At 53.2% G+C, this 21,326-nt stretch overlaps 2 protein-coding genes across 2 annotated transcripts in view; both read right to left on the bottom strand.

Moving 5' to 3' along the window:
• Positions 1-3: 3 nt before the first annotated feature.
• On the bottom strand, positions 4-4,034 carry Eif3g (eukaryotic translation initiation factor 3 subunit G). The gene is made up of 11 exons (XM_028872425.2): positions 3,927-4,034; positions 3,775-3,821; positions 3,598-3,681; positions 3,404-3,492; positions 3,201-3,260; positions 1,688-1,792; positions 1,406-1,595; positions 810-917; positions 546-682; positions 345-451; positions 4-95 (listed from the first exon to the last, which is right to left on the bottom strand). Exons 1-11 carry the CDS (start codon positions 3,944-3,946, stop codon positions 80-82), a joined length of 963 nt encoding a protein of 320 aa, XP_028728258.1. The 5' UTR covers positions 3,947-4,034; the 3' UTR covers positions 4-79.
• A 9,611-nt stretch (positions 4,035-13,645) lies between these two features.
• The window catches only part of Dnmt1 (DNA methyltransferase 1), a 49,332-nt gene continuing 41,651 nt past the window's right edge, over positions 13,646-21,326 (bottom strand). The window contains exons 29-39 of the mRNA XM_028872427.2: positions 20,797-20,989; positions 19,124-19,208; positions 18,766-18,894; positions 18,335-18,617; positions 18,037-18,178; positions 16,643-16,809; positions 16,239-16,416; positions 15,622-15,817; positions 14,977-15,257; positions 14,284-14,374; positions 13,646-13,969 (exon numbers count right to left, since the gene is read on the bottom strand). Coding sequence (XP_028728260.1) covers positions 13,932-13,969; positions 14,284-14,374; positions 14,977-15,257; positions 15,622-15,817; positions 16,239-16,416; positions 16,643-16,809; positions 18,037-18,178; positions 18,335-18,617; positions 18,766-18,894; positions 19,124-19,208; positions 20,797-20,989 — 1,783 coding nt within the window. The 3' untranslated portion in view covers positions 13,646-13,931. The remainder of the gene's footprint in view (positions 13,970-14,283; positions 14,375-14,976; positions 15,258-15,621; positions 15,818-16,238; positions 16,417-16,642; positions 16,810-18,036; positions 18,179-18,334; positions 18,618-18,765; positions 18,895-19,123; positions 19,209-20,796; positions 20,990-21,326) is intronic.

Below are 21,326 nucleotides of genomic sequence, written 5' to 3'. Positions count from 1 at the left end.
AAGTGTGTTTGGAGTCTGTTTAATGGAAGCTTTCTGTCCCTGAGGGTCTGGGGGACAGCAGCAGGCAGCAGGTGTCTTTTTAGTTCGTTGATGGCCTGGAAAGAGGGAGGAGGCAGGTGGTAAGAATGCAGGTGGGGACTTGTGACCCTAAAGAGTACCTGAGACTTCACACTCACACACCAGGGAAGCCCAGCCCTCGCCTGCTTAGCAACAGTGGCATCAAGTCTGGCAGTTTTTTCCCAGAGCACAACAAAGGACCTTCCTTAGACAGGCCTGCCTGGCAACCCCCTAACTGGAGCAGGACCACAGCAGGCAGAGGGCGTGGGGCGGGGAGGAGGTCTTACTTGGCCCATTCGACATTGAGGATGAGGTGGTCATAGCCAAAGCCAGACACCCCCGCAATGGCACGCGCGGCATCCTCCCGGCGGTGGAAGCTGATGAAAGCAAAACCCTGGGGGCAGGGGCAGACAGTCAGGGCGGGGATAAGAAGTGGCTCCCAGGACCTCTGTTATCCAGCCACCCACTCCCCAGACCAGCCCACCCACCTTGGACTGGCCAGTGGTCTTGTCCTTGGCCAAATATATGCGAGAGATGGAGCCAAAAGGCCGGAAGAGTTCCTGGAGGTCAGTCTCCCGCGTGTCCTCTGACAGGTTGGTGACGCGGATGGTGGCGTTGTCGTCGGCTTTGTGGGCAAGGCAGGGCGAGGCGGCATGAGGAGCATGCCATGGCTAGACCCCACGCCCACATGCAGGATAACCACAGGGCGTCCCGTCGTCTGCTTGCTACCGAGGCGATCCCTAGCCCCTCACCTCTGCGGTTTGGCTGCATGGACTCCCCACGGCGACTGGCCCCATCCCGGAGACTCGGGGGCACGTACTTCCCCGTCTTGTTCTGGGCAGCCTGCACAGGCTCCAGCTCTGGAAAGCAGCAGCAAAGTCACATTCCGCCCCCGCCCTCCAGCTGCAGGCTTCCGGTCATCCTCTGGCGACCCAAAGGTCACACCCAGGATGCTACCACCCTTCCACGTCTCCACTGACAACACGGGTAAAGCGAACAAGCCACAGGGCAGACGTGGTCCTGACAGCACAGCCCAGCACTGCAGGCCCGCAACTGAGGGCGTCCTGGGCTCTCAGGATGGGCACAGGCAAAGCTCCATGCAAGTCACAGAGGGAGCTACCCACAAGACACATCAGATATCGACCTACACACACACACACACACACACATACACACACACACACACACGTTAGAATACCAGCCACATTTACATCGCGACAACCATGCACCGGCAAATGAGGTGTCTAGGAGGGCGCCCAGATGCAGGCCGCTCAAACCTGGCCACAGACAGAAAACAGCACACTACAAAAGGAGAAGCTGAGGCCCTCCCAGGTGCCCCGGCCCACACCTCCGGGCAGCTTCTCCTTCTCCCCGGTGGACAGGCCCAGCTGCTCAGCCAGCTCCTTCTGCATGGGCCCCAGTGTGTCCTTGTAAGGGCAGCGGGTGGTCCAATGGTCGCCCTTGCAGATGCGGCAGGACACAATTTTCTGGCCCTTGAGCTTGTTCATTGGGTCTTCCTCCTCCTGGCAGTTCAGGTCCTGGTGGGGAACAGGGAGGGTGGCTCAGAGGGGCTGCTGTGCCCACCCCACCACCCACTGCACTTCTGGGTCTCCAGCCTCACCCTGCTCACCTCTTTGCTAGTGATGAATGTCATGGAGACGTCATCACTGACTGTGGTGGTGGCCACATTGGGCCCTGGTGGGTCAAACTCCGAGTTGCCAAACTTCTTCCAGTTCTGGGCTCCCAGAAGGATGGGGACAGTGAGGACAAAGGACCCCACAGTGGGGTACCCCAGACAGACAACCATGTCAGGGCCTTGAATCCTACACCTAGTCTCCCCAGAGGCCTTCCACGTGATAATGGTGACAATTCACATTTCCTAAGCTAGGCATGGTGGTACATAACTATCACCCTAACACTCGGAAGTGGAAACAGGAAGATTTTGAGCTTAAGGTCATCCTGAGATATACAAGTTCAAAACCAGCCGGGGCTATGCTATATGAGGCCCTGTCTCCAGGGGGGAAAAAAGAAAGAAAAAGTAAAAAACAAAAAGTTGCTGGTGAGGTGATTCAGTGTATAAAACTGTTTGTTGTGTACTCAAGAACCTGAGTTTGATCCCAAACTCTCATATAAAAGTTAAGTATGGCTCGGGGCAGGGGACACTATCTAAAGAGAGTAAGTTGGAGAGTGATATGACAGGGCAGGTCACCTGACATCCTCCTCGGGCCTGTGTGTGAATATACAGGCATTCATGACCCCCACACACCGCGCACCACAAATAGAGAAGAAAAACCTCAGGAGGCAGTAGGAAGATCCAGAATGTGCTGGCACACATCTGTGCCGCTGGCAGTTTCTGGGCAGTCCGTGGGCCAGCTCCCACAGGGATGAGGCACATGTCCAGAAGTCACTCAGATCACAGGATGCTTGAGCTAGTTAAACCTGAGACTCACTTCCTTCCTGTACAATGGGACCACAAAGCTCCCTGCCTCCCTAGCCTGGTCTACAGGTCGGAAAGTCATGCCTTGCTAAATGCCTGGAGTGGAGCCTGGCTTTAATTGTGGCTGCCCTTCCTCCAGAGGCCCTTGCCCCTTGGGAAAGAGGCTGCTTGTTCCTGCAGGCAGACAGGACCCAGGAGGCTGAGGCAGAAGCAATGAGAATTTGGAGACTAGACAGCAAGAGCCTCTCAGAAATAACAACAAACAAAACAAAAGTCCAAGAGGGCTGGATGTCTCCGGAGCATATGCCACAAAAGTGCCCATCAGAGTCCAACCCCAAGCACCCACAACGAGAAGCTGGGCGCAGAGGCATGTACTTGTAGCCTCAGTGCTGGCCAGGAAGGAGGTTAGAGACAGCGGGATCCCTGGGGGCAGACGGCCAGCTAGCCTGATCTAGTTCCAGATGGTAAGAGACCATCTCACACCAAGAGGAATGTGCCGGAGGAATGATACCGTGCACGGGAGCACACACACGGGTGGGGGGGGGGGTTCTAACCTCATCTACTCCCGGGCCCTAAGTTTTCAGGACCTGACACTAAACCTTAATTCTACATCAACAAGTGAGGGTGAGGGCTTCCCAAACCCTCTGGGTCAGTCCTGGGGACCCCCCTCCCCCACTCACACCAAAACGAGCCAGGAGGGTCTCACCTTCCTCCTTGCCACGGCCTTTGACGCCTTCCGGGTCTCAATCCTGAAGGTTCTGACAATCTGAAGAGGAAAGCGAGAGGAGCGCTTCCGGAGTCTCGAAACCGTGCTCACCAATCCAAACCACCACTCGCACCCCTCCCCACCCACCGCAGTGGCCCTGCGCACGGAGGCACGCCGACCCTCTGCGGCCGCCTCAGCCCCACCTTGAACTTCTTGCCGTCCTCATCTATCTTGTACTCGGTCACCGTCTTTATGTTCCCGTTGATGACTTCCTTGGGAGGCGGCAGTGGGTCTGCGGGAGGTGACAGCACCTGAGTGTCCTGGGTAACAGGGACCGGCCGGGAAGCAGGCTGGAGGGGAGGGGGAGGAGGGAGAGGGCAGGACGGATGTCACTCACCTCCGGGCAGTAACTCGGGCTCGGGACTGGTGTCGCCGGTGGGCAGAGGGATTCCTTTCAGGAGCTCGCTGGTGACGCACTTGTCTGTCGGGAGGAGGGGAAGTCAGCCACAGGCCCGGAACGCCGGGCGCTTTGGGGACCCTGCCTCCCCGGGACGGCGCGCGGCGCCGCACTCACCGTCCTCGCCCTCCTCTTCCACCTGGTCGGCCCAGCTGGGCTTCGAGCTGCGGGAACAGGGGATCGGTGAGCGGGTCCGGCCCCCGGCCCGCCCCACGCCCACGGCCGCCCCCACCGCCGCTCCGGAGGACCCGCCACCCCCCCAGGCTCACTCAAAGTCGCCGGTCGGCATCGCCAAGTCCAGCTCCACGCAGCTCCCAGCCCGGGTAGAGAGCGGAAGCGCGGGGAGAACGAGGCTTCCGGTGCCGCCGCCGCCGCAGCCCAGAGCGGCCCAGACCGCGGTGGGCACAGCGCCGCCCTGTGGACAAAGGCGGACACGCGCGTCTCGTGCGCCGCAAAGCGCTGGGGCCCAAACTAGCCGAGAGGTCCAGGGGAGAGAACTTGTTAAACTGCACTCCCCCTTGTTTGGGGTGATGGGACTAGAAGCCAGTGTCTCACTCTATAGCTAGAATAGCCAGTAATTGCCGACAATCCTCCTGCCTCAACCTCCGAAGGGCTGAAATTATAGGCATGGGCACCACACCCAGGTTGGTCTTGAACATGAGGCCTGCCTGAAACTCCTGATGCACCAAACGCTGGGCTTAAACTCGCAGCAATCTTTCCACCTCACCCTCGCAAGCGCTGGGAATACAAGCATGAAATTACCACATCCAAGGCTGGTTCGCTCTCTCCCTCCTCGAAAACTAAGGTTTTTAGCCACCAGTAATCCTAATAGTAGGGGAGGTAGAGGCAGAAAGATCATGAGTTCAAGGCCAGGCTCAGCTACGTCTTGGATTCCAGGCTAGCCTGCTCTACATGAGACTCTGTCTCCAAAACTAAAAACTCTGGGGTCTTGCTGTGTTGCCCAGGCTTGCCCCTGAACTACTGAATGCAAGTGATTCACAAATAGATGGGAGCACAGTTGTGTGCCAACAAGCCTGGCTGAAGAGCACTTGCATCAAGAAGACTCTTGCCAGACAGTGGCGGCGCACACCTTTAATCCCAGCACTCAGGAGGCAGAGCCAGGCAGATCTCTGTGAGTTCGAGGCCAGCCTGGTCTACAGAGCGAGATCCAAGAAAGGCTCCAAAGCTACAGAGAAACCCTGTCTCGGAAAAAAAAAAAAAAAAAAAAGAGGGGGGGCTGGAGAGATGGCTCAGAGGTTAAGAGCACTGGTTGCTCTTGCAGAGGTCCTGAGTTCAATTCCCAGCACCACATGGCAGCTCACAGCTGTCTGTAACTCCAAGATCTGACACCCTCTCACAGACATACATGCAGGCAAAACACCAATGTATATAAGAGAATAATAAGTTGAAGAAGAAGAAGAAGAAGAAGAAGAAGAAGAAGAAGAAGAAGAAGAAGAAGAAGAAGAAGAAGAAGAAGAAGACAACTTGCAGGAGATCTTCTTCCATTATGCGGGTCCCGGGTATTGAACCCAGGTCTTCAGGCTTGGCAGCAAGCCCCCGCAGCTGCAAAGACGTCTCGAAAGCCCTGCTAGTGTCACCTTAAAGCGGGGAGAGGAGAAACTAACTGGTCGTGACGTAATGTACAAAGGAAGAATTTTAAACAGAGTCAATGGTTTAACAACAACAACAGAAACTATTTCCCACGCTGTTTCTTGTCCTCCCACAGAGCTACACCCCTAGAACTCTGCCATAATCCCCCTTTACTTGACTCTCTGCCTATAGGAACATGCATTCCAAGAATTTCTTTATTTATTTGGGATGCTAGTGGGAATGGAATACAGGGAGTTGAGCACACTAGTAATGACCTATATTCCCAGCACTTAGAAATGGATCTTGGAGCCGTGTGTGTGTGTGTGTGTGTGTGTGTGTGTGTGTGTGTGTGTGTGTGAGCACTGGCTCACACCTTTATTTCTAGCACTAGGGAGGCAGAGGCAGGCAGATCTCTGAGTTTGAGGCCAGCCTGGTCTACAAAGTGAGTTCAGCACAGCCAGAGCTACAGAGAAACCCTGTCTTGAAAAACAAAAGCAAAATAAAATAAATAAATAAATAAATAAATAAATAAAAACATACTACAGAAATGCAAAATCCAGACAACACAACAAATGGGAATTTTTTTAATTTAAATTTTTTGTTTTTTTTTCGAGACAGGGCTTCTCTGTGTGGCTTTGGAGTCTGTCCTGGAACTCGCTCTGTAGCCCAGGCTGGCCTCAAACTCACAGAGATCCACCTGTCTCTGCCTCCCGAGTGCTGGGATTAAAAGCATAAACCACCATGCTGAGCATTTAAAAAAACAAAATAAAACAGGGTATCACCATGTAGACCAGGCTGGCCTCCAGCTCATAGAGATCCTCTGTCTCCCAAGTGCTGGGGTTAAAGGCATCTTCCACACCCCACCCTTAAAGTTTTGTTGTTGTTGTTGTTGTTGTTTTTTAAAGGTTTATTTATTTATTATATATACCGTGTTCTGTTTGCATATATTCCTGCAAGCCAGAAGAGGGCACCAGATCTCATTACAGATGGTTGTGAGCCACCATGTGGGTGCTGGGAATTGAACTCAGGACCTCAGGAAGAGCAGTCAGTGCTTTTAACCTCTGAGCCATCTCTCCAGCCCTATTGCTGTTCTTTTTGTTTTGTGTTAACATTTTTGTTTTTTATCTAGTGTGTGCTTGTGTGGAGATCAGAGAACAGCTTTCAGGAGTTGGTTCTCACCCTCCATCTTCTGGGTACCAGAGCTCTAACTCAGGCCATTAGGCTTGGCTGCCAGTGTGGTGTGTTTATCCACTAAGCCATCTTCATGGCCCCCATACCATTTCCTGTCACATCGCTGCTGAAAGCCTTTCCCTTGGCTCAAACTCACCTTCATCTTGGCACTGTGCTCTATCTTTGAGGAGGCAGATTTGAGGCTTGAGTTTTTTGCCTCCATGCCCGGCTGCCTTTCAAACCACTCTTTTGGGTGGGGGCAGGGGGAGCACACTTGAATTACTGGCACTCCAGAAGTGAAGGTGGAAGATCAGCCACAGCTACATAACGAGTCCGAGAACAGCCTGGGCCACAGCAGACTGTGTCTCAGACACAGAAAATAATTCTGCAGCCTTCGCAGGGGGTTTGAGGGACCTCTCAGATCCTGTGGCACTCTGTACCCATATTTACCTTTAAGAAGCACCAGCTGGCTGGGCGGTGGTGGCGCACGCCTTTAATCCCAGCACTCGGGAGGCAGAGGCAGGCGGATCTCTGTGAGTTCGAGGCCAGCCTGGGCTACAGAGCGAGATCCAGGAAAGGCGCAAAGCTACACAGAGAAACCCTGTCTCAAAAAACCAAAAAAAAGAAGAAGAAGAAGAAGAAGAAGAAGAAGTACCAGCTGCTGGCAATATTTTGCCTAGCCCTCTCCCGTATACTAGATGAATCATTTGAAACAGACAGAAACACGCAGCTAGGAATGAATGGTGACTCATACCTGCAAACTCAGCACCGGAAGAGAGTCTGAGGCAGGAGGATTACTGCCAGTTGAGATCAGCCTGGGCTACACAAATGAGCTCCAGGCTAGCCTGAGCTACAAAGTGAAACCTGTCTCAAAACAACCACCGTGAACTATCCCAGGCCATCACCCACACCAATAATCCCAGTACTCGGGGTGGGGGTGGGTGGAGGGTGGGGGGGTGGGAGTGGGGTCAAGGGGGCGTGACAACTGCAAGTTCAAGGTCACTTTGAACTTGCTACAAAGTGAGACCCTGGAGAGAGAGAGGCCCGAGAGCCCCTGGCCTGGCCAGTGAAGGGAGGTGGATGCGAACTCAAGGCTTCTCGGGGTCTTAGATCAAGTGACGGTTGAGTACCCAGCCCTAACCAGGCATTGACGCCACTGGAAGGAGGTTGGAAAGAGTGGAGAGAGAGCAGGCTGCATTGCCTTCAGGAGGAGACACGCATTGCAGACATGCTCTCAGCAGCTTCGGCAGCTCAGCTGCACGGGCCTGGCCTGTCAACAGCCATGTGTGGGTGAAGAGGGGCTCGTGAAGCCCGGCCCTTCCCACCGAACTGGCAGATATGGATTCTAGAAAGGGACAGTCATCGATTTGAGTTGTGTGTCCACGGGTGAGCCCACCAGGCTCCAGTGAATAGTTCCTGATCTGGGGCGGCAGAGACCAGAAGGTCACAAAACAAAGGTGGGAAGGAGAGTGGGGGAACGGCAGGGACGGGAGGCAGGTAAGAGGGTGCCGTGAGAGTGACCAGAACACAGTACACATGAGGACAACCTTGAGGACCCGAGTTCAGATCCCTAGCGCCATGTAAACACCTAGTCACAGCCTCCTGCCCCTGCAACCCCACGCTGGGGAGGCAGACATCGGGTCACCAAGGCTTGCTGCTGATGTAGCCCAAAACCAGTGAGCTCTGGGCTCAGCAAAGACCGTTTCAAGAAATAACGTGGAGAATGAGCGAGAACATTTGTCGGCCTCCCCTGGCCTGCACACATGCACTAGCAGGCATGCATACCTGCAGGCACACACATGCACAAACCAAGAAGAAACGGGAACAGCAGACCACCTAAAGCTGCACCGGACTCTCAACAGTGTCCTACTCCTTTACAAGTGACTACCCCCGAAAAGGAAGTGTGGATCAGCAAACCCAGGGCACAGTAGAACATGCTGGTGGTCATGTTAGCACCCAGGAGGTCCAGGCAGGAAGGGTAGAAGTGTAAGGCCAGTCTGGGGCTACATGAGACCCCATCTCAAAGTTTTTTTGTTTTGTTTAGATGTGGATGAGTGTTTTGCCTCAGGATGTATATGCATGAGTGCAGTACTCAGAGAGGCCAGAAGAGGGTCCCAGACCCCAGGGACTAGAGTTACCCATTCTGTGGTGCTGGCAACCAAAGCCAGGTCCTTTGAAAGAGCAGCCAGTACTCTGAGCTGCCCCTGGAGCCTCCACATCTACGTTCAGTCGGTTTGCTTCGTGGAAACAATAAACAAGTTACACTTAGGTACAATTGGTAGGAAGGGGTCAGGGAAGGGCCTGGCATTGTCCTCGTTAATGACTTCAGAGTGACTCGCGCACTTCTCCAACGGTGAAGACAAGAGTTCACTGATTCGACCATTCTCAAACTGTCGAGGTGACTCACCTGCTAAGAGTTTGTGGTAGGAAATTCCAAAGGCTGCCCTCTGAACCCCACATGTGCACCGGGGACACAGGCCCCCCCATTGGCACGGTAAATTGAATGCAGCAGCTGGGCATGGTGGCACACACCTTTAGCTCAGCAGATCTGAGTGTGAGAGCAGTCTGGTCCACATAGTGAGTTTCCAGGCCAGCCAGGGCTACGTAGTGAGACCGTTTCAACTCCTACCCCCCCAAAATGCAACTATCAGGTGTGAGAGCACTTATAATGTGGCACTTGAGATGCAGAGGCAGGCAGATGTTTTGTGGCCATCCTGGCTTATACAGAGTTCCAGGCCAGCTAGCGTGTGGTGATTTGAATGAGAACGGGCTCATATTTGAATGCTTGGTTCCTCGCTGGTGAACTATTTGGAAAGGATTGAAGGTGTGGCCCTTATTGGAGGTATTTCAAAATGTCACTCCAGGCCCAGTGTCTCTGCCTCCTGCTTGTGGAGCAGATGTAAGCTCTTGGCCAGCACTCCAGCACCATGCCTGCCTACTGCCCTGCCGTAATGATCATGGCCTTGCTCTGAAACTAAACAAGCCCCCAATTAAGTGTTCTAAAAGTGTGGGAGCCCATTCTCGGGTTCCTCGTGGCTTTACCCAGCAGGTCCGAATAGAGGATGATCAGGACCACGGGCCTGAGTGCAGGTGTCTGAGATGGTCTGCACTTGGCTGTGCTGGGGGAGGAGGTCTTTTGCTCCACCCCTTGGCGTCTCTATAAAAACCCTGGGCCAGAGACAGTCGGGGCCAGTTGGAATAGGTTCCAGGCCCTCTCGAGGCTATCCTTTATTTTCTGTTTATCTCCGCAACATTCTCTGCAATAAATCATTCTATCTAATATTTCCTGCTGATCAAAACTCTGGGAAACTGTGGGGGTGGTGGGTAAACGCCCCACATATAAGTCGCCTTGGTCATGATGTCTTCACAGTAACATGAAAAAAAAAGACGTGGGGCTACACAGAAAGATTCTGACTCAACAGAAAACCCCTATTCTGGGGCAGCAAGCCTGGCACATCCCCGCATCCCCTAAGTCAGGTGTGTTGATGCAGACAGTAGATAAAAGCCAGCCTGAGCTTTGTGACACTGTCTCAAGCAAACTCCAACCATCCAGCACTGCTCCAATCAGGGCTCCTCACCTTGCGGTTTCTGTCCCCAAAGCCTGCACTTGAGCTCTGAAGGGAAGAATGTGGTGGTTCAGCCGTGCAGCCTCCCCCCCCCCCCCTGGGGGCCGTGTGCCGGAGCCAGGCCAGTGCCTGCGTGTAGGGGTGGCTGTTCTGCACACGTCCATTACGAGAAACCAGCACGGAGGCCACCTGGCAACTTCTCTCAAGACGGTGGCCCACGGCCTGTTGAAAGACGAGGCCAAGAGGCACCGGCTTCCGTTTACACGCTTCTGTCTACACGGCAGTACACCCCAACTGTTCTAGCTGGCGGTGGTGGCACAAACATGGGTCGGGGGAGGGGGAGGCAGGGCGACTGAGTTTCAAGCTAGCCTAGGCCACATAGGCTTGAAGAAAGTCACTGCTAGATTTAGCACAGTGCACCAGCACTTGGAAGGTGGAGGCAGGAGGACTGCCACGATTACTAAGCCAGCCAGAGCTACACAGTGAACAGTGATCAGACATGGTTACAAGATAAAGAAAAAGGCATGTATACATTTGAGCCATGCCCGATGACCCAGGAGTCTCCAGACATTTCTGAGCCAGGCGAGAAGGGCCACAGGAGGCTCTCGGCACAGTTCAGATCACACCTGTTTGCTCCTGAGGGGTTTAACCACTTTGTCCCTTGGTCTCGGCACATTTGTGACTCACGGGGACTGAAGAGTAAATTGATAAAGATGTACATTTGCATTTTATAGTTGACATTTCCTAAGGACAAACTCAAGTTCTATTCATGTAGAATTCAGTAGATCAAGTCAGAAAGAAAGCCTAGGCAGGTCTCTTTTTTTTTTCACTGAATCAAAGTTCAGTTTATTGACAGTTTCAGGGGACAGAGTGAACAAATCTCCCCCAACAGATGTCCATGGTCTGTGTTACCACCTGACCATGGGAATTTCCATGGTCTGGGCTTCCACCTGAATCCAAGGCAATGTCTATGATCCCTGCTGTGTCCGGAAACCATGTCGGTGTCCATGACCCAAGTTATCTCCAAAGGCCTAGGCAAGTCTTAAGCCAACTGGAGTTCTACTTAAGGGCAGCTGAGCCGTGGTTCTTCTCTCCTTGTACCACCCAGGTCTATGTCCTTATGTTCACAGGATGGCTGCTGCATTACCAGACACCAAGTACAGTCAACTCCAGAACAAGGGCAAAGTAGCCATGGAGATAACCAACACCATTTTCTTTTAAGATCTATTTATTGGGGGCTGGAGAGATGGCTCAGAGGTTAAGAGCACTGACTGCTGCTCTTCCAGAGGTCCTGAGTTCAATTCCCAGCACCCACATGGTGGCTCACAACCATCTGAAATGAGATCTGGTGCCCTCTTCTGGCCTGCAGTCATACATGCTGTATACATAATAAATAAATAAATCTTTAAAAAAAAAAGAAAAAAGAAAAACAAAATTCTACTTCTGCTGCGGGCCGCAGGAATATCATAAGAACTCAGCTGGTTATGGCAAAGTCACTACCTGGAGGAATCAGGGAATTCCTCCAGAGGAAGCCAAATCCCAAGGAGTTTTTGGTGTTACTTGGCTTGTTATATATCAGCTGTATTCTGTTATGAAAATCATGTGTGCCTTCATAGTCTTCCCAATTGATTTTTCCCTAAGAAGGGCTAACAATGTGGACTGATCACTCTCTAGACATACACATTCCAGGCATTTGGAGAACAGCCTCAGGAAAGGCTTTCTCTGGAATCAGATATCTCCCCTAGCCACTTTCAAGGACTAAAGGAGACATCACCCAGGTGGTCACCCAATTTCCGAGGATTAACAGTGATAACCACCCACAGGCGATTCTCCTGACTTAAGGTAAATTCCACAAGGGGACACCGCCTAGGTAGACATTAAGTAATAGCTTTACACAATTTAGCTCAGACCCCTCCTTTCTTACAGCCTTACTAACTTTATAGACCTCTAACTACTTACCTAACCACTTCTAGGAATATTTAGATAACCTTCTGTGCTAACAGCTATGCTCAGCCAGAACTCCCAGTTCAAGCCTCCCTGTAATTATCATTATTGGTAGCATCCGGCCAGGTCCATCACCGGATGGAGGAAAGTACCTTATCAGAGATACCGCTGTACTGTCTAAGAACAGACTTAAGCATCCAGGCTACCTGTTTGAGAAGGCCTGGTGGATGTGCTAATTAAGCTTAACTTCCTCCTTTCCCAAATCTTACCTCCAGTTCCAGATCTCCCTTTAACTATCACCAGAGGCATCTAGCTGTACACAGGTTGCCTAGAGACTGAGCACACTTTCCCCCACCCTGCAGAAAAAACGGCAGACAGCTTGGATAGGAGCCACAGGAAAAAAGAGCTTTATTTTCTCCCATTGACCTAGCAACTTATAGATTTTTAACATCTTTTACCAAACACATTTAAGATTATAGTTGTGCATGTAAGATCCCTCTTCTTAGATATTACCCATATTTAGCCTTTAGTTAATTCATTAGTCACTTCCCCTTTGGGTCACAAATGGTAATAAACAACTAGTGCCCCTCTTTGTAATTCTTATCAACCCTCCATTTGATCCTGATAGCAGACTATCACTGCCTGAGGAAGTTCAGGCTGAGTGTCCTAGGTGGAGGGGAGGATTGTGATTTTGGGGAGATATATAACTGTAAAGTAGAGGACAGAGAAAGGAGAAGAGAATGGAAGAACTAGATGGGTAAGAACTTGAGAGGAACAAACTGAGATGGGGAAGAAGTAGATTGAAGGGCTACAGGAGAGTACTAGAGGAACGAGATGGAAGATGAGGAAGAGCCAGATGAAAGAGAAGGAGACGGGAGAGGAGATGATATGGGAAGGAACAAGATGGATGAGAACCTACAAGGGGCAGAACTAGATGAAGGAATTAAGATAGAACCTAGAGGGGACAGTAGACAAATATAGAGAAATCAGGCAAGGAAGGAACTAGGCATGAGAGCAGAATAGAAGCTGTGTAGAGAGAGAACTATCACAGAATAATAAAGTGTATGAACTAAGGAGTTTCGTGTACATATATTCATTTCATTTCATCAAAGATTAATTATCAGCTGGTTGTAGATTCTTCCCGGACCCTGGGAGGGGACTATCGAGGGGCTGGACCCCCATAGTCCCCGATATACTTCCAAGCCAGGCAGTGGTGGTGCATGCCTTTAATCCCAGCACTTGGGAGCAGAGGCAGGTGGATCTCTGTGAGTTCAAGGCCAGCCTGGTCTACAGAGCAAGATCCAGGACAGGCACCAAAACTACACAGAGAAATCCTGTCTCAAAAAGCCAAAAAAAAAAAAAAAAAAAAAAAAAAAAAAAAAAAAATCTATTTATTTATTATGTATTCAGTGTTCTGCCTGCAGGCCAGAAGAGGGCGCTAGATCTCATTACAGATGGTTGTGAGCCACCTTGTGGTTGCTGGGAATTGAATTCAGGACCTCTGGAAGAGCAGTGTTCTTAACCTCTGAGCCATCTCTCCAGCCCCAACACCATTTTCTTAAGAGGATTTCTGGAAAGTTCCACTTGCCTCTCACTTGCCAGAACTGAGCCACAGAAATGTATCCCATGAGGTAGATGCAGGTAGCACCTCTGTGGAGGCCCTGTTCCCCTCTTTTGTTGGTGGGGAAGCAGCCAGAGAAGTCAGTCACTACTTGGGGTGCTTTATAGAAGCGCTTTATTTGAAGAAATATTACAACATATAAAAACTACATCAAATCTTGCTTGCCACCTGCACAGTGGTGGATCTGATAAAATACAGAATTAAAAACAAAAACTTTAAGATTCAGAATGCACAAAGTACTGCAGGGCTCGGTCACGAAGCAAACCTCACACAAACAGCTAGTGCCGGCCGTGGCCACAGACACTGTGCACAACATTTCAAATGACGGGGCTCAACAGGTTAAAACACAACATCAGTGCATGTGCGGCTCTGGGAGAGCAGAGCTAGTCCATCGTCGAAGTCTCCTTTACTTTAACTGCAGCTGAAGAGAGAGCAAAGGAGAAGTCACCCTGAGCATAGCGCCATGCGAGCTCATGGCTGGCCTGGAGACCCTGCCGCAGCTGGAAACATTCAGAACTAAGCCATCTCCCTGGTTTCTGCACCCTGGTGTTTGGGTCAGCACTACTTGAGGCCGGTGCCTGACGACCACGTCCGTCAGCAGGAAGGCTCACACCCCCCCAAAGCCACTGTGCAGTTACCGGCAGGTCACCGGTGGCTTCCACTACTGTCCTCATGTGGAGCTGGTGTGCCCAAGTCCCAGGGCCTAGGGGTTCCCACGAGGAAAGTGGCGCATACCTGAGGCGACCTCCTGAGCTTTGGCCAGCATACAGAGCTTGATCTCCAGGCCAATGGCTTTGGCCAGCGGTGGTGGCACAGCATTACCCACCTGTGGGAAGGAAAGAGGCCACACCAGGTTGATACCCAGGCTCAGCAGGGGCCTGCCTCTACTCTGACCAAGGCAGGACCACGACCTGGGCATCGGGAATTCAGTCTTCTCCAGTGGCACAGGCCTTCATTGCGATGCCCACAGACCCACAGATCACTAATAGGGAGCTCTTTTGGTTTGGTCTTTGTTTCAAAGACAGGGTCTCTCTATGTAGACCAGGCTGGCCTGGAACTCAGATCAACCTGCTTCTGCCTCTCCGGTGTTTGGGATTAAATATGTGAGCCTCCATACATGGCCAACAATGAGCTTTTAAAAGGCTTTAGGAAAATCTGGAAGCAAAATGCAGACCCCCCAGTCCACTTTGATTCCTGCTATGAGCCAAACAAGGGTTTGGGGGAGCATGGGGCCGGTCTGCATGGAGCCCAGGCCAGTGTTTCTGGCCTGGGCCTCTTCCTTTCAACTGTAGTTCCTAACGAGGGACAGCCAGCCTAGCAGAGACGTGTGCTATCATGTTGCTGCTGATGACCCACACTCTCAGTGACAGCCCAACTCCCTACATGAGAGCCGAGGCCACTGGCAACGAGCTCTGGTGCTGGGCTGACCTGCCGGTGTCTGTCCAAGATGTTGCCGAAGAGCCGGTAGGTGTCCGGAAAGCCCTGGGAGCGGGCACACTCCCGCACGCTCACCACCCGGTGCTGCTCTGGGTGGAGCACACGGCCCTGCTTCCCCATGGGCTCAGGGTTGGTGACAGTGGTGCTGAAGAAGCCATCCCACTCCAGGCGCCCGTAGAGGCCGGCCCAGTGGTTGTGCCGGTTCCCAGTGTGCGGCAGGCACCAGGGGATGAGGGTGTTGAACTGCCTGGCTGTGGGGTCACAGGCCTTGCCTGCAACAGAACACTGCGCTATAGCCAGGGCTGCTGCCAGGCTACGGGGAGACTCCCCGGGGCGTCATCTCTGCACAGGGGCTTCCACCAGAGGGGCTCTGACGGCCGCGTGCTCCAAGCGGAGCCGCTGACCCCCGTGCTGCAGGGACAGCCGCTGTGTAACCCACGCCGGCCGCCATTTCATTAGTAGCACCCCGGCATGGCCAGGGCCTCAAGCTTAACAAGCAGATGTGTCAAGTGGGGACGACTCGGGAACCCTAAACAGCCACCCTTGAGTGGCCAGACCACACACGGGGCTGCAGTCATGGGGTTCATGTTTGTGGGGAACACCAAGTGAAGGGGTGACCGAAGCCTGAGGTCCCACCTTCCACACAGGAACAGACCCCACGCATGGCGCCAGTGCTGCTGCAGCCGTTCTTCCTGTCGTGGAAGGTGTAGCGCAGCTTCTTGGTCGTAGTGCCGTCTGTCAGCGGCACTTCTATATTGGGCAGGTCGCGCCAATCCGAGCCTGGGAACAGCGGGATGTTCCGCATGCGGGCAGCCACCAGTGGGCTCATATCCTAGAACACAGGGAGTCCCAGCTGAGACCCGGTCAGGAGCACAAAAGGGAAGCAGAGGCTCAGATCCTATCAGGAGAGACAACTGCCCAACCCTAGCCGCGAGAGCCGGCCACCTAAGAATGGCGCCAAGCACACACCTGGAGGGACAGCTGAGAGGAATGCATAGGACAAGGGGCCAGTGTGAAGTCAGCCAGAGAAGCACACAAGAGGTGAGGTCTAGTGGATCGGAAGCCCACACAGAAAGGCTATTGGGAGAGGGGGGGCACTCGGAGGCTACCCCAGGGCCATCTGAAATGATACTACTGGCCATGGGGGTGGGGACTGGAGATGTTGAGCCTGCAGGCCTGCGGAGGTACAAGTAAGCCAAAGAGAAGCTGGGCCAGGCAAGGACCCAAGGGAGCACCAGACGCAGGCTAGCTACCTTGCAGATATGGTCCCTGAGGATGGGCTGGTAGTGTGAGCCCCGCAGCTGCCTCTGGAACCAGGACTGTGGCTCTCCGTTGTAGGAGATCTCAGGTGCTGAGGCTCCATTCTGGATCTCAGGGAGGTCAGACATGGTATCCCGCACCGTGATGGTTCGGAAGGGGCCTGAGGTCAGCCTGCAGCAGAGGGTGCCCTGTTAGATGTCATGCGGGCAGCCTCGGCTGGATCTTAGGTGTGCAGGCAGCTGCCGAGTGTGCTCTACTGAAGCCAGCTGCCTGCACACTGAGGCGCAGACTTGCAACAGGCTTGAGCTTCCTGACAGCCTGGCACAAACCTCAGCGACCCAGGCATGGTGACCTTCTGTCACTGTCCTGCACATGGGGTGCTGAGATCAGCTCCTACCTGGTAATGTTGCTAACAAACTTCTTGTCATCCACCACAACGCTCAGCTGGCAGGCACGGGGTGCAAACACATGCAGAGGCTCTGGAAACAGAGGCAGCTTCTCTCCTGGGGCTGCAGCCAAAATGATGGCCCGCCTCCGAGTCTGGGCCACACCATACTGTCCAGCCTGCAACAGGGGAATGGAGACAGGTGGCCTCAGGCAGTACGTCTGCCTAGCTGGCCTGCGTGCAGAGAACCAGAACCGGGAAGCAGGTAGCACACACCTGCAACTCACAAGGCTGGCAGTGCAGCTCATCAGTAAGAGCAGCCTGCCCGTTAGCCAGGGCCACGTCACTTGTGAACCTCCCACTGTGGTCAAGTGGCGACAATCCTCAAGACCACAGTAATGTGAACTTCCAGAGCTAGTCACTTGTCCAGCCCAGCCCCCAAGAATACTACCCACCTGTTTCTGCCCTCCCCTCCCCTCCTCACAGACCTCTGGTTGACCAACTGGAAAGCCCTGTTACAGTGTGCTCTGATCAAACCTGCTCCGGGGCGGCCCACTGTCTCTCACTGACCTACCGTCTACAAGGCTGCTGTCAACCCCAGCCCGCAGGGACACTGCAGAAATGACAAGAGCAATGGGGATCCAGGAGCCCCACTGCGACAGTCACAGGGAGAACGTGGCCAGTGACCAGGCCTGGCTACAGGCAGAGGTCACTTGCCCCACGGGGCCTCTCATGTCCTCTAGGTCTCACGTAGCCCAGGCTGGCCACAAACTTGCTATGTGACAAAGATGACGTCTTGAAGAACTGACCCTACCCCCACCCGTTGCCCAGGTGGGGTGATAGGTGTGGGCAGCCATGCTTGGGCTAGTGGGGTGGGATGGAGCCCAGGCTTCCTGCGAGTCAGGCATGTGCTCCAACTGGGCCCCAACCAACCCTGCTTGCTTTTGGCAAATGTGATGCGTTCACCAATGTGCTGCTGGTGAATGCACTACACTGAGCTACAGCCCAGCTCTTAATCCCGAGACACTGGCCTTGAACCCACGATCTTCTACTTCAGCCTTTCAAGACTGGAATGACAGGCATGTGCTACCATGCTTGGTCACCCCATGCTTCTTTCTTTTTCAAGACAGGGTTTCTCTGTGGCTGTGGCTGTGCTAGAACTCACTCTGTAGACCAGGCTGGCCTCAAACTGAGATCTGCCTCCCCGCCTCTAGTGTTGGGATTACAGGCAGGCACCACCACACCGAGCTAACCCTATGCCTTTTCTATCTGAGCTATGAGGCGCCTCTATCCTCACCAACACACTGGTGACCACACAGACCGCCTGCTGCCTAGAGCAGGCCTGACCACCCTCCTGTCAGGGATGGAGGGCAGCAGGCCGGGACCGCACGCTGTGCGGCGCCCACCTGCAGCACGCCGAAGGTGCACTGGTAGCCCATGCGGACCAGGCAGCGCAGGGTGAGCTTCAGCACCATGGAGCGCTTGAAGGACACGAAGTTCCTGACGTTCTCCAGAAGGAAGAAGCGCGGCCGGTAGTAGTCACAGTAGCTGTGGGGGCAGGAGGGACACAGGTCACCACAAACCCACAGGCCCCAGGGAAGCTCACCAGGGCCCAGGCATCTCCCACTAGGGAGGGGCCCCCACAAAGCTGCATTCAGCCTGGAGTTGCCCAAAGACAGCAAGTGACAGGGCTGTCCTGCCTACCTGAGGAAGGAGACCACTAGCGAGTTCTTGAACTTGGAGTAAGTGCGGGAGTTGAAACGGTTCATGCCGCTGAAACCCTGGCAGGGCGGTCCACCACACAGCATCTCCACATCGCCCTTCTGGGGGAGCCTCTGGCCCAGGGAGTTGGTCACCTCGCCAGCCATGACCAGCTTAAGCAGCACATTGCAGTCCTCTGTGAACACCGTGGAGCCAGGGTTGTTGAGCCGAAACGCCTGGGCGGCTGGTTCCCACATCTCAATGGCCCACAGCGTCTCTGAGATGCCTGGTGGACACAGGGCAAAGGTTGGCTTCTGTGGAGCTGCTGTTCTCACGTCACTTGCTCAAACAGGCCACGGTCACCTGGCCCAGCTATGTGCAGACTCCGACTCTTCCCCAGAGCCAGGCCAGACGCGGCACCAACCAGTGCCTACCTGCTTGGTGGAATCCTTCTGATAACCCTCCACAGCCAGAAAACACATCCAGGGTCCGCAGCTTAGGCAATTTGATGGTTGTCTCGGGCTCTCTGGGCTCCGACACCTGACACTTTGCCTTCCCTTTTCCTGAAGGAGGAACAGGCCACAGTTGTGAGAAGGGCCCACCAGACTGCTCTCCTCAGAGGCTCATTCAGGAGACTCTGTCTTGCTGTGTGACCTAGAGCAGCCTCTCGGGAGACCTTCCCAATTCAGCCTTCCAGAATTGGGAGGTGGAGGCAGGAAGCTTCAGGGTTCCAGGCTAGCCTGGACAACATGCAACCTTGTCTCCACACAGGAGTGACGGACAGGGACGCACCTTTTCCCTTCCCTTTCCCTTTGTTCCCAGGGTTGCGGGTGTGGTTTGGAGGGTCTTCAAAAATTTTGCTCTTTGCGTTGTAGGCCTGCAGAGAAAGGAGCCACATTAGTCCAGAAGAAATACAGGGATCCCTCACAGTTTAAGAGCTCTGACAGTCTCTTATCTCCTAGGAGCACAGCCAATCAGCCACCAACAGAATTTGATCTTATTATTGGAAACAGACAAGACTGCAGCCAGCTGGTCAAGGTGCTGAGGCCCAAGTATTAGGAGCTTGAGTCCACACTACAGAGAGGCCGTCTAACAATCACAACTACTCTATTAACCCTCGTACGGTCCGCACCGACATCTGCTGTGGTAAGCACCTAGAGCATACATCCTAAGGAAAGGGCACTATGGGAGCTGCTGTCCAGTGTCACACAAACATGCACATACAGAACCTGGAAAAATGGGCGTTCATCTTAACACAACACTGACGAGCCAGGCCCCAGGTATTCAAAGGGGTCTACTACCTATCCAAGAGGTTCTTGGATCCTTTCTCCAAACCAGGCCACTACCTGCTCACAAGAGATGGAGCCAGAGTGTACTCCTCCCAAGGAGGGGGACCTTCCCAACATACATTAAGACCCAAGGTATGGCTGGTAGAGGCCTTCAAAATAGTCCCTCAGATAAACTTTTAGTGGTGTTAGTAAAATGTGGCATACTCTTATAAATCTGAATGTTAGCCAGGTGATGGTGGCACTTGGGGAACAGAGGCAGGCAGATCTGAGCTCAAGGCCAGCCCAGTCCACAGAGCAAGTTCCAGGACAGCCAGGGCTACACAGAGAAACACTATCTCAAAAAAACAAAACACACACACACACACACACACACACACACACACCAAAACAACACAAAACACACAAAAAGCGAAAACTGAGCACCGAACTCCAGAAGCTAGCTCTTGCTGTCAAAGGCCTGTGCTGTGGGTGACAGCATGGACGTGCAGCTCTGTAGGTTCTGTGCCCTGTCCCCCTGCACACTGAACAATTGCCTGCTAGCCATTACCTATCTCCTTTGAATGCTCAATCCTGCATCCATGGCCTGAGCGCTGGGGACCCAACAAGCCAGAGCTTCATGCATCCGAGGCAAAAGTTCTACCGGATCAAGCCACATCTCCAGCTGCCTTGTTTTCTTTCAAAGCCAAACCCCTACTCCTAAGATTCTACATAGGAGCCAGGCAAGTGGTAGTGGCACATGCCTTTAATCTCAGCACTCAAGAGCTAGAGGCAGGTGGATTTCTGAGTTTGAGGCCAGCCTGGTCTACAGAGCCAGATCAGGGCTACACAGAGAAATCCTGTCTCAAAAAAACAAAAGACTACGTAGGCTGGCATAGGGTGGGGACCACAAGCTTTTAAATCCAGCACTCGGAAGAGGGAGGTGGATTTGTCAGTTCAAGGCTAGCCTAGTCTACACATCAAGTTCCAGGGCTATATAGTAAGACCCTATCTCAAAATAACCCAACCCAAACTCATTCTACACATGCACATTAGCTTCGTGCTTGTCTACCGTGTGTCTCCCATCCTAAGACAATACATCCAGGACCTAGCCTAGCACCTGATGAACACAGGCCCTAGCCTGAGCCACTTTCTTGGGCACCCCGCTCTCAAACATCTGCCCCTGAAGCCTGGCTCCACCTCCAGGAAGTAGAAGCGGTCAGGGCCCCCTTGTGAGTAATCCTGGATGCTCTCAGGCAGGTCCTCCCCATACTCCACGGTGCAGCGGCCTTGCACGTCACTGAAGTCCACCACAGCTTCCTCGTCACTCCAGTACAGCAGGTTGATGTCTGAATGGTAGCTCGCCGGGGTGGATCTGTGGGTGTTCTCAGGCCTGTAAAGAGGACACCAGGTGAGCATTACTTTACCACAAGTTTATAATCACAGGTCAAAGCACCCTCCTCTGAATGTCTGGAACCAGCAATTGGAGTGCCGAGCGTGAGAACGGGATCTTGTTAGTCTCATACACCTCAGACCTCCAGGCCTATATTTTTTTCCTTTGGATTTTCCAGAGACAGGGTTTCTCTGTGTAGTTTAGGTGCCTGTCCTGGATCTTGCTCTGTAGACCAGGCTGGCTTTGAACTCAGAGATCTGCCTGGCTCTGCCTCCTGAGTGCTGGGATTAAAGGTGTGAGCCACCACTGCCCAGCGGCCTTTCTTTTTTAAGACAGT

This window comes from Peromyscus leucopus, chromosome 7 (genome assembly GCF_004664715.2).
Source record: "Peromyscus leucopus breed LL Stock chromosome 7, UCI_PerLeu_2.1, whole genome shotgun sequence".
In the NCBI taxonomy this organism is placed as follows: domain Eukaryota; kingdom Metazoa; phylum Chordata; class Mammalia; order Rodentia; family Cricetidae; genus Peromyscus; species Peromyscus leucopus.
The sequence above is the reverse complement of the archived record's forward strand: the minus strand, read 5'-3'. Positions and strand labels throughout refer to the sequence as shown.

Coding starts and splice junctions, on each gene's coding strand:
- Eif3g (XM_028872425.2), bottom strand. CDS start 3,946: ATGCCGACCGGCGACTTTGA. Junction 1,793..3,200: donor AGGCCGTGGCAAGGAGGAAG/GTGAGACCCTCC, acceptor CTGGGAGCCCAG/AACTGGAAGAAGTTTGGCAA. Junction 1,596..1,687: donor CATTCATCACTAGCAAAGAG/GTGAGCAGGGTG, acceptor GTTCCCCACCAG/GACCTGAACTGCCAGGAGGA.